Source organism: Callionymus lyra, chromosome 9 (assembly GCF_982586985.1).
Source record: "Callionymus lyra chromosome 9, fCalLyr1.hap1.1, whole genome shotgun sequence".
NCBI classification, from domain to species: domain Eukaryota; kingdom Metazoa; phylum Chordata; class Actinopteri; order Syngnathiformes; family Callionymidae; genus Callionymus; species Callionymus lyra.
In genome coordinates this window covers 1,475,141-1,488,126 of record NC_141826.1, presented here as the reverse complement: position 1 = coordinate 1,488,126, position 12,986 = coordinate 1,475,141, and the positions used below count along the sequence as shown (strand labels likewise).

The window sequence follows — 12,986 nt, the reverse complement described above, 5'->3', positions numbered from 1 at the left end:
GGCAAAAATCCTAACAGTAAACACATTTTACTATATTGCTTAAAATGTCCTTCACACCTGGATTGCTGCCAATGATTCTATGCTCAATTATTCATCCCTGGAATGTAAATTACTGTAAAAATAAGCGTCAATAATGTGAAGCAGCCCTTTTAAAATGATTGGTAAGGAAACCGTAGCACAACAAAGCTGCACAGTTCTTTAGGTTTTCTTTCTGGAACATATTATCTTAAGGGGTTGGACTATACTTTTTGCCTTTACCGCTTTGAAGATAACCTCCCCTACCTTTAAGCTTGCTAGCTATATACACAGCTAGTCTGTATTTATTTATTATTTACTTAATAATCACACTTTTTTAGGCATAGTATGTCTTAAATTATCTGTGAAACCTCTATCATGAAGATCCATCCATCTATCCATCCATCCATCCATCCATCCATCCATCCATCCATCCATCCATCCATCCATCCATCCATCCATCCATCCATCCATCCATCCATCCATCCATCCATCCATCCATCCATCCATCCATCCATCCATCCATCCATCCATCCATCCATCCATCCATCCATCCATCCATCCATCCATCCATCCATCCATCCATCCATCCATCCATCCATCCATCCATCCATCCATCCATCCATCCATCCATCCATCCATCCATCCATCCACCCATCCATCCATCCATCCATCCATCCATCCATCCATCCATCCATCCATCCATCCATCCATCCATCCATCCATCCATCCATCCATCCATCCATCCATCCATCCATCCATCCATCCATCCATCCACCTAACCATCCATTGATCTGTCTGTCCATCTATCATCATTTAAGAAGTTTTCTTAATACTATAATAGGAGGATCTTAGTGACACTCAGATCTCACTCTCAGGAGGTGAACCACTGTCCTCAGAGTATTTTTCCATCATGTGATGAATATTTAAGATCAGAAATATTTTTAGTGTTTTCTTCGCTGTCACTGAAGCTTTTTTCTCCAGCTGCTCACAGATGGAAAAAAAGGTGAGAAGATAAATCTGCTGTGACCCGAGAAAGTTCCATGAACACGTTCAATGAGCTTATTTTAGATGTTCTTAGAGGCTGGAATTTGTTGCAGAGTTCCATCGAGTCGTTCATCAGGGTCTGTGTGTGGAAGTGTGTGTTGTTGTTGGTGAGCGTACCTCTTAGCCCAGCATCAGTGCAGGGTCCTGCGGGGCCGCAACTGCTGATCCTTCTTTTCTGCTCAAAACGCTCTCTCTCTCTCTCTCTCTCTCTCACTCTCTCTCTCTCTGTCGTTGCTTAGTAACCCTCACGTTTCTGAGAGGGAGGGGATTTATTTTGCCTGGGTGAAGAGAGTGGAGGGCACACATGAAATGTGGATGAAGCTGTCATAATGAGATGCTTGCTCAAGATCTTTCTCTGGCACCACCATGAAATCAAGTCATTGCAAATGCATTCATCTTCAAAGAAACTTCCATCATCAGTTTTTCATGAAACAACTCACCCAGAAGGCGTGACTCTGACTGTCGATGCTGTTGTAACTCTCAAAGTGAGCATTATTCAACTTTTGTATTCAAATGGCAATAATGAAAGCATCAAATTAGCAGACACTTGACAGACATTGATCATAAGAATATGGACTCAATGACCAAACATATTGTTGCTTTAGTCCAACTTGTTGTCCAGGGAAGATGGAACTGAGCTGAAGACTTAGGATGTACAAAATATTTCATAAAAGTCATATGTAAGTTATATTCAAATCAATCTAACTTCTTGACGGTTGTCACAGAAATTGTCTTCTGAGTGTGCAAAATACTTATTTTAGGTTTCATTTTGGGTCAAACTTGTACTTGTTCGTGCTATTGAATATGAGCATGACTTGATTAGAAGTTGATCCCTCTTTAACCGCTGTAAAAAACACTCCATCAATAGTTACTGTACGATCAAATCAATTTTATGAAATGCTGTAGATTATCAGTTTGTCCTTTGAACATGTATCAAACTGGAGACACTTGCGGCAAATCTGACAAGGCATGCAGGCATTCAAGCCTAAATCTGTGTAGATTATTGTTCATGTTGATACGGTGACCTATTTAGATGCCCGTGCTAAAGATAAGATAAGGGACCCAGATTATCGGTGTCAGAAATGAAATGGAAAACACAAAAAGCCAAAAATATAACAAAATGATGAGGAAAGAAAATAGAGTGTTTAGTGAAAGAGGATTGACAGATACATTATTATTAGATTTATTCTCCAACTATTAAGAGACTTTTTATGTCACATTTTCTGTAAGGTTAGTGATTATCCATGTGAAAATAACATTTGGTTTAGTCTCTGAATTGGTTTATATTTACAATTTTTGGACCGGTTACCACCGCTGATTTGAAGCGACTTGTACTAAGATGCTCCCCACTTCTTGTATACTGACAGGCTTTTTCATCAATGGAAAAGGCTTAGGAAATACATCTCAGCTGTTTGCTTGATGAAAGTGAATGCAGTTTAAATTTTAGTATACCAGTATACCATTACTTCAGAATATATATATATATATATATATATATATATATATATATATATAAACTACTGAAGAACAACCAGCTTGAACATCATTATGCTTACTATGCCAGACTCAGTTTACAACAGTGCATTGTTTTAAAACTCAATATTAAATATAATATTTGTAGACAAACAGCATCCACACTGTTGTGCCTGACAACACACACAGCAACAGACAAGTAAAGTACCATTTCAGTAATGAAAAATTATTTTCCCATCATTGAAACCACTCTCAGGGAAAACCAGCTTTGGACTTGTTGACACAAAGGGGTAGTTGAGACTTGTGACATAACTGGCAAATTGACTTTGTTCATTTTAGCTGCAGCAGATTGGGATTAAACTTGTTGACCTACTTCAGCGTTGCCCCTTATTCCCGGCTCTTCCGAACACCTTATTTAATGTTATTTTTTAATAGATTACAATTTTATTTTAGGATGATATTTTCTGAACAGTTAATATTGAGAATATTGTATGAGAAGGAAAATAAATGTCACCATGTGTTTATGTTCTATTTCCAGCTGGCATATGAACTATGCACATGAACCCGGATCAGCTGTCTTGCCTTCTGGGACATCATTATGACTCATTTGATTGGCCAGCATCTGTGTAATAATCTGAATGTGGGAACATGTGTATATGCGTGCACATCGTATTCCCTTAAAAGCATTGCCTTAAAACTGTTAGCACTATTTTCCCCTTATTACCGGAGGTTGATGCGTTAAGATGCTTTAATAAACAGGTGGGCAATTGAATTTCCTATGGGGCCGCATTGTATACTGAAAATGTTGTGAGGGACTGTTTAGCCAAACAAAATAGATGAGAAAAATAAAAGGCTAAATTTGATGATAAAACGTGTATGTGAAATCATAAAACAAAATGGCAATTCTTTTAATTGTAACAATCATAAAGAAAATAACTTATATAACAGCATGGACAAAACATCTGAAAGTAAAATACTTTTTAAAATACTTTAAATACGAAAAAATGCTCAAATAAAAAATATTGAAGAAAATAGGCCTTCGAGTTGAACCAGTATATAATAATAAAAAAGTATAAATAAAATGTATTGTTAGGAACTATAAATAAAGGCCATAAAATACAGTCAAATGGCCACAAGTGGCCCCAGAGGGTTCGTCCAGGTCTCTAATATAAATATTTTATTTTGTCCAAAAAAATCCCATGATGTTGACTTTTTTTTTCTTTACACTGGTTGTACTTCATAATTAACCCTTGTGTGCAAAAAAAACAACAAATGTGTATCCCTTGTGTTATCTCAGGGGACAAGGTGACCCGGAGACAGAAAACAAATTAGTTTTTGCACATTTGTTTTCTGTCTATCTGCCAAGCCTCTGGGAGAGACAACACAAGTTAAGGAACATTTAAGGAGAGAGTGTATTACTCCTTAAATCTAACCCATAGCTCTGATGAGCAGACTGGATTGATTTATTGAAATATGGATGGATAGTCAGGTAGACAATAAAGTTCTATCCATCCATCCATCCATCCATCACTCCATCCATCCATCTACAGTATCTATCTATCTCTCAGAGGCTTTTCTCCCATGTTGATCTTATTAGTGGATCATCAAGTATGGCTATGAAATTGGATGAATGACTTGTCATGAACAGAGACAGTGTTGGTCTAATAACTTTAGAGACGAAGACACCACAAAGAAGACAACTGAGGGGAGTGGATGTGGTGGATGAGAGTAGTGATCATGATAAGATAGAAATGGATGACAAAGATTGATGTATTTTTAGAAATTATAGGCGTATAAATAATACATAGGTAGATGCATGAGAATTCAGTTAGTTGTGTATAGCTGGAAAGCTGGAGGGTTGAGACTGTAGGATTTGGTAAATGATGGATGAGTGAATAAATGGATCCATACAGATGGTCAGTTGAATTGGTGGATGGAAAGCTAGCATGATTGTTAAATAGATGGAAGGATGCATGGCAAGAAAAAGGAAAGGCGTGATGTACTGATTGGTTGATGGGGAATCATTAGGCAGCTGAAGCTGTGTCATGATGCATTTTGAAAGGTCACTAAAGGGCACTGTTAGCCAAAACAATGCCTGGTTTCTTTGAATTAGTAGATCAGAGTCAAAGATTTTACAGTAGAGAAAGCCAACTTATGTGATGGATGATAGCTAGAGCTATAAATGGATGGATGGGAGGATGGAAGGATTAATGAATGGAAGAAAATAATGAGAGGATGGGTGACAAGAAATAATGAATGAAAGGAATGCTGGATTGAATCCCAGAAAATGATGAACAGATTAATGTATTATTAGCTATTTATGTTAATATAACATTTATTTAAATATGTAAATTGGTCACAATCACTATTTTCAGACCATTTTGGATTTATACTTAGAATCTCTCCACTTTTGCCTACTGATGTATCAGAATGTCATTTATATATCTTTATTCTTCTTTCGCCAAGGTTTTATTCATTATTATTGCAGACAAGTTATAAAGCTATTGCTTTCATCATATGGAGGAAGTGACTTTTATCTATCATCTACCTGATATCTACCTTTGACCCTCCACTATCCGCCTGGATTGTCTCCAGCCCTGGTATGAGCTCTGTGTGGAATGATTGCCTCTTTAATGAATGCATGTCACACAGTACATCTGCATCATGATGACTGAAGTCATAATGAGGCTTATCACCCATTTAACTGGACTTTGCAGGAGCCACTCCAAAAATGTCTGGTTCGTGAGGAAGGGTCAGAAGTTACTTATTCACCAATTCCGCTCTAAGACCCCAGGGCTGCTCTGCCTCCATCTTTTCTGCTCCACTGTTCCTATTGCTTCTGGCCACATGAATAAATCTGCTCATCCTCTCCATTTGTGCATATCTCTGTCAACAAAGCCCTTGATGTATTCCACTGCACTACTTAAATGTTCAACACCAAATTCAACTCCAGGAAAAACAATTGGGATGTTAGTGCTCGTTCCCTAAAGACACTGCAACTGTTGTAGGATTTCAACAAGTACTCCAAGAATAAAACCGCTGTGATGCAAATGATAAAACTGCACAGTTAACTTTTGCATCGCCATTAATAGCATTTAAAATAACAAACTTTTACTCCTGGACTTTTATTATTTAGTATTGTCCCAGTCCACAGGTCAATGTCCAGGTGGTTTTAAAAGCTGTGGTAGGACTTGAAACATTACTGAACTGAAGCAGTTTGTAAAAAAAATAGAATAGGCACTTTCTTACTCGCCTTCTTGCTAACTTTCAACCTCACTATAAATCTTAATAAACGTTCATTAGGTATTGCTACCTCTCAGTGAACACATATCTGCAACTGCCTCTATGCATCATTCATAAACCTTTTGCTTCTTAAAATCCTATCAAGTTTTCCTGAAGGTATTGTAGTGTGAAGCCCACATAGTTCTCAACAAATGTGCTGGTCTGTGTTTGAGTGGTTCTACTGTATAAGTGATTGATGGCTACCCTAAAGATGAGCGAAAAGCCGTCTGTCTTGAGAGAGTTACATGTCTTTTCATTTCGGTTTATATGATTAATTATTACTTTACTAGTAGTTTATGATAGTCATAAATATTGTTTTCTAGGATTACTGTTTTGGTTTGCAGGTTGTATTTTTGTAAAAAAAAAAATTCTATTAATTTTCCTGACCTGAAGATGTAAGGTGAATAGTATAATTTTTAAAAATCTGTTTATTTGCAGATTATTTAGATCGGATATTTTCTTTTCCTATGATTAAAGGGCAACTAATGTGAAAACCCAACTCTCCTGTATTACTCACGTTTCAAAATTTCAGTCCCTCTTATTACTCTTGTCTGGAACCTGAGAGAGAGCTTTTTTTTTTAAACATTTTTTATGAGATAAAAAAACAAATTGATCAATTTGATTTTTTAATCCCTCTCCCCCTTTTCGAATTCATTGTTGAGAAGTGTCTCATATATACCAGAGACCTTAAGCATTGGTGCTGCCATTCTCTTCAAACAGCTAATTCTAATATGCGCGTATAAAAGCCTCATAATTGGTATAATTACACACTTGGTAGTTGGTGCTGCTACACCGCAGAGATGGAAGTGTGAGATATAAATGTGCTGCATGTAACAAGATTATTTGTCTGTGTCACTCACAGCAAACTCGGCTGAAAGTGTGTCTGTTGTGTCCCATGGCGACGGTAATATGCCTCTTGCTCATTCTTTGTTGAAAATGTGTGTGTGGTGAGTGTGTTAAAGTGCTACCACACTGTCTCCCCTCTGTCAACGTTGTTCCCCTCGGGCATCTTTTTTTTTTCTCAGAGCTCTGTGCGACATCTACATCAGACGCGTCAAAGCCTGGACATCGGTTGCAATTCAGGTTCTTCTGTGCCTTTTTGAGTTGACGACCGACTCTTTTTTTTCCCAGTGATCAGGTCAATGGAAAGTGCTTCATTCTGCGGACTTTATCAGGTTTCAAGCCGGAGGCCCTCACTGATCAATGTATTCCAGAACATCTCGCAGCAGCTGATTGGCTCTTCACATGGCAAACGGCCACAGCTAAACAGCAAAAACTCATCCATCGATATTTTGGTCGCATCGCTCTATCTGACAGCTGTAATCACTCAGAATTGGCATGGGTGATGATGTCACTCCTTTGTGACTTCTGTGCCCCAACAGATGCTCAATTGTGGTACTAAGATGGGACATTAAACACATTTTCATTTGCTGTGAATCAATTTGTAACCCTTATTTCTACAACTCCACAAGTCTTTTATGAGTGTGGCTACAGAAGAGCTTCACAACGTCACAGGTTAGCAATGAATGATTTACGAATAAGCGTCTGGATTTAACTGAAGTTATTTGTTGTAACTTTGATTGCAGTGATGCAGGTTTCAATAGGAAGATTTTCTGAGCTGAAGCACGTGACTTGAGGCAAACATAAGTCAAAATGTATGACTGGAATGGAAAAAACAGTACAGGCCTTGATTTGCTGATTCTGCATCTTAAATTCTTACATTGTAATTTATGAACCTTGTTTTTGAAAGCTGTAGTGAGCAAGCTTTGCACCACAAGTGGTGCTCAGAACGCAGAGCTTGACTGCTGTGACAAAACAAAGGGTTAAATTATGGATAAGGAATTTTGATATAAATGATTTGTGAACAAAAAATCTTTATCTACTTTGGAAACCTTTACAAATGGAAAATAAATGCACATTCTTCTGTGCTGGTTTTGTTTTGACCTCGAGCTGATCATCCTTCTTAGTGCATCACTGACCAGATCTTACTAATGTGCAATGATGGTGACATACATGGCCGCTTCCTAACCTGACCTCTCTCTCCTTCTCTGGTCTCTCCTCAGGTCTGGATGACTGTCTCCAGCAGTACGTGAAGAGTTTTGAGCGGGAGCAGATGGGAGGAGAGCAGCTGCTGCACATCACCCACCAGGAACTGGAGGAGTTAGGGGTCACCAGGATAGGACACCAAGAGCTCATCCTGGAAGCTGTCGACCTCCTCTGTGCCCTGGTCAGCCTAATATTCCACCTTGAATAGAAGGGACCGTACCACTTTGTAAATGAGCGAAAAATATCTTTTGACCATTTATTGATGGCCTTACCAGAGGGGATGTGAGATGAATTCAACGCTACTGCTTCAAGACAGCTGGTGTTTGCCATAGCGGACACTGTTAGCTGAGATATTAGCTTTGCTGTCATACACCAGTTCTACTTCAATAAGCCTCTCTTGGAATCAGATGTATTTCAGACCATTGGCATCCATGGCAAATTCCCAATTTGAGTTTCAATTAATATATTTACTGTTATACTAACATAGTTTAGTAATTTGATTTCATTTAAGTGCCAAGTTGAGTCCAACTTTTTATGGTGCCACAGGTTGAATAGCGTATGGAGGTTTGCAAACATATTTAGTCAATTATTCAGATATAAGAATATACATGAAAGCAGAGGACAATATATATAGACCTTAAAAAACAGCATTCGGAAGAGAATGAGTTCGGATTCAGAATGTGCTCCCTAACCACAAATTAGCTTTTCTCTAAATCAATTTTATGCCAAACAGTTTCTAAGTGTTTTGTTTCAGGTTATATGTCTCAGCAATAATGATAATAATCATCAACATAATAATGATAAACTATCTGTGATAGTCGTATCTACTCATTTGAAGTATTTTTTACCAGCAAGTAAATGCAGTAAATTGTTAAATAAAGGTGACTTATTTTTATTTAAAAAGATCTATGGTTATTGGGCAATGCTCAAAAATCGGTACATTAACAAACTATCCCGTAATCCATTCATCCTGGAAGCTCACCATTAATACCTTTTTGAAAAATGTCAAAAATAAACTTCTGGGTCACACAGGTCTTGTTTTGTGTGGCTATTTGTGCATGGGCAGGATTAGGGAATTAGGAGGAATTAGGTGCTACTCTCCTTCCAGAGAGAATGAGCAGGAGAGGGAGAAAGTATGTGGAGGGAATATGAAGGATGCACCTTATCTCTCAGGCACACACTGTTGGATTAGTTATGGCTGTTTGAAAAATGTGTCTGCATGCTTGCCTCTGTGGATCAGCACCTTTTTCCCATTCAAATGTTCCAGCATGGGAATGAATCTCCCAAAACAGCAATCATTAAATGACCTGGAACTGGACACACACACACATATATGACAATGATACTAAGTAAAATCCGCTATTGTTTAAATGACACAATATATTGTGAGAGAAACTAGGAAGTAGAACTTTTTCTAATGGTAAGACAACAACTCAGCTAAGCACCCAAAACCTTTAGAATCTGAATTTTTCAAAAAAATGAATGTAAACATACTGGAAAGACATCATTTATTAAACATATTACATTATTATTAAAGAATATACAAACATATAAAAGTTGTAGAAGAAATTATGACTATTCCCTCAGATGGGAGTTTGTTTCACCAGTAAAATAACCCTTAAAATAAGATAAACCTTTATTTTGATTACAACATAATGTGAGATTAAAATTGTTAGATAATTTCTGCCCTGAATAGATTTCAGGGTTTAAAATAAGAGAAATGCATTTGAGATTTTAACAGTGAATGATCATTTCAAAAGTAAAACAGGCCATATCTTAAGAGAGCATCATAAGCATCAAAGGCTCACCAGAGTCAATAAGAATTATGTTGCAGGCTGATGGTATAATTTATAAAATATGTTTGAAAATGATTTCAACCAAAGGGAGGCAGAGCAGCAATACTTTGATTTGGTGTCTCAATGTTGTCTATCTAGATCGGCCTTGTATTGGCTTTGTTTCCGCCGCCCTTCAACGCTCACCAGCTTTGTTTGTAGTGCAGTGTGTTTCGCCATCCACCAATGACCATTTAATTGACTCTTCCTTCTCTTCTTGAACTTTACTCACTTGGAATGTGGGTGTTTATTTTACATTTTTTAGACTATTGGAATTTGAAGCAGCTTCAGCTAGGAGGCCGAAACTTTCCTGCTAGTTCTTGTTCGGTCACTAACCACTGTTTGTGACCATAGGTGAGGGTAGAGATGAAGATCGAGCGGTATACAGAGGGAGCTTTGCCTTTTGGCTTAGCTCTCTCTTCACCACCACAGATCGGTGCTGCATTTGCAAAACTCCGCCTCGCAATCCGCCTGTCAATCTCACACTCTATTTTCCTCTGGATTTGGAGGTGCTGATTTTCACCCCTGCCACTTCACACTAGGTTGCGAACCTTTCCAGCGAGAGCTGAAGGTCTGTTGAGGCCTGGAAATGAGTCTGACTTAATAACAGCTATGCGGGCCAAGCTCTGACTCTGTTTGTACAGAAAGCAGACAGCCCTAACAGGGTATCTAATTCAACATATTCCCGGGGCACCCCTCACAAAACTCCCAGAGGGACACGGTCGAATGCCTTCTCCAGATCCACAAAACACATGTGGACAGGTTTGGCAAACTCACATGCACCCTCAAGGACCCTGCAGAGGGTATAGAACCGATTCCACAGATTCACGACCTGGCCGAAAACCAGATCGCTCCTCCTGAATCTGAGGTTCCACTAAGCGACAGACCCTCCTTTACAGGACCACCGTATAGACCTTGCCATGGGGGCTGAGGAGACTAACCCCCTATAGTGAGAACACAACCTACAACCCTTCTTAAAAAGAGGAACCATCACCCCCTGCATCATTGAAGGCCTTGATATCATCCATACCCGGGCCCTTGCCACATAGGAGCTTTTTAACCACCTCAGCAACCTCCGTCGCCACCTTATGGCCGCTCTAGCTCTAGTCAGCTGCTTCGATAATTGACAATTGATTTATAATTTGGTTTAAGTTATGTTGTTGTATTGTGTCTCTTTGGAGAACAGGTTTACTTTGTGTGTGTGTGTGCACATGGACTACATTGGCTTGGCTGGACGGCCTCGGTTACATGTTGTTTATTTAATACACCACTGTTGATAAGAGATCTAATACGCGCTCACTTGTCCATCTTTTGTTCAGTTTATCTCGTTTCAGTGGGATTTACCAAATAAGGAGTCTATGCCCTGATCACGACAGGTGCGATTCAAACTGCCCAATAATCGCTCATCTAAATCATGATTTTTTTCAAATAAAAAGATGTACCGTAGTCTCGATTTTACTTGGATGTGGAACTTTAGTGTGTTTCCCCTCTGGGGATGAATAAACGTTTTCTATTCTTCATTTCTACCTGTGTTGCTGGTCCATCGTCCATCATAAATACAATCTCTGCGTTGAAATACACTCATGGATAGTAAGTAAGTAAGTAAGTAAGTAATATTTATTTATATAGCGCTTTTCGAGACCAGGGTCACAAAGCGCTTAAACAATCAAAAACAAAACTCAAAAAAGTACATACTTTAAAGATCATTGGCTCTGTTGACCGAGACATAACGAATACACATTCAGTGTAATTCAGGGGTTAAACATGAAAAAGCGCTTGCGCCATGTTTGTCACGTTGGATCCATCAGACAAATAGCCATTTGCTAACACAGCCAAACCAATTTAAAAATAGCTCTGCTAGTGGACTCAGACAACTCTGCGGTCTCTGTTTTCATCATAACCTCTTCTTCTCTTCAACCATGTGCCCCCACGTATACCTTTTCAGAGTCCACAAACTCAGGAGAAGATAACTTTTAATGATTTGCTTTTACACTCTACTGTGCTACTTTATACCTATTATCTGTAGGGTAACACTTTCATTCAAGTTATCTATGTTTGCTTCACTAAGTGTCTCCTTTTTATTTTATTGTCTTACAGCCCTATTTATATTTTGAAGATTAATGCATGTTGTGGAGAGTTTGATACAACAAGTTGTTTAATTATTGTCACTGGTAAGGCATTGTTTATTGATTTAATGTAATGAGTTGGCAAAATAGTTTTGGCAGTTAGAACCCATCAGCATAGTTGGATGAATGACAAGGATTTTTAGATGTAAGAATTTTTCTATTACCCCCCCTGCCATGGTCTTGACACTGGTCTTGTCTTGGTAATAATATCCAATCATAATTAAGTTAACTCCTGGTTAATAATTGTTAAAACAACACTAAATATAAGGTAGAGAAAAACAGCTCCCAAAGTGACAGTAGCAGGAAAAAAACTGCCTTTTGAGGCATAAACCTCTAGAAGAACCAGACTCTGTTTGAACAGCCTTGCGACTCACTGGCACAGAGGGAGACACCAGGGAAGGGATAGCGAAAGGTGATAAGGGATGACAAGAGATGGGGAGGGAGAAGAAGATATAAGGGAAAGTGGGAGCAGAGTAGTGGTCTAGACCAGGGGTCTCCAAACCGGTCCTCAAAGGGCCGGGGTGGTGCAGGTTTTTCTTCCAACCGATCAAGCATGTACAGTTTAACCAATGAGGTTTCAGCTTAAACAAGCAACGCCAGACTGTCAATCAACTGATTACACTCCATGACACCTGATTGGGTTAAGGGGGGTGCTCTTTATTGGTTGGAACAAAAACCTGCACCACCCCGGCCCTTTGAGGACCGGTTTGGAGACCCCTGGTCTAGACGGTTGGTAGAGAGATCCGGGGCACTGTCATGTTCTGAAAAGAAAACCCAGAACTTTTGCCAAGATTAATTTAATGTCATCCAGTCATTTTGGTTATCATCAATTGATCTTCTCTGTTCCACTGCTCGCTACATTTTTTCAATTTTGGTTTCATTGTGTGAAGGGGGCTTCTGAGCGTAAGCAGTAAGTGCTGGTCTTTTACGGTAGATTTAAGAGCCTGTGGCCCCCACTTCAAATGAAAAACCTGAGCATCAAGTCTGACTCTTCTAACTTTGCTTATTGTCTGTTCCTGTTCTTAAAAAATTGTTTTAGCTGCCACTACACCTGCTACACTTCCTCTTCCCCTCTCTTGATTTATGTCCATCACTCTGGATTACTACATCCCATTAAATGTTATAGTGAGATATAGTGTGGTTACGTAAAGATTTACTTTAATTC

The 12,986-nt window shown here is 38.8% G+C and overlaps 1 protein-coding gene across 4 annotated transcripts in view; it reads left to right on the top strand.

The window, feature by feature from the left end:
• The window catches only part of LOC148071405 (connector enhancer of kinase suppressor of ras 2), a 63,074-nt gene that overhangs the window by 10,074 nt on the left and 40,014 nt on the right, over positions 1 to 12,986 (top strand). For all 4 annotated transcript variants that reach the window (XM_087798963.1, XM_087798962.1, XM_087798964.1 and 1 more), the window contains exon 2: positions 7,881 to 8,044. In XM_087798963.1, the coding sequence (XP_087655089.1) occupies positions 7,881 to 8,044 (164 nt within the window). The remainder of the gene's footprint in view (positions 1 to 7,880; positions 8,045 to 12,986) is intronic.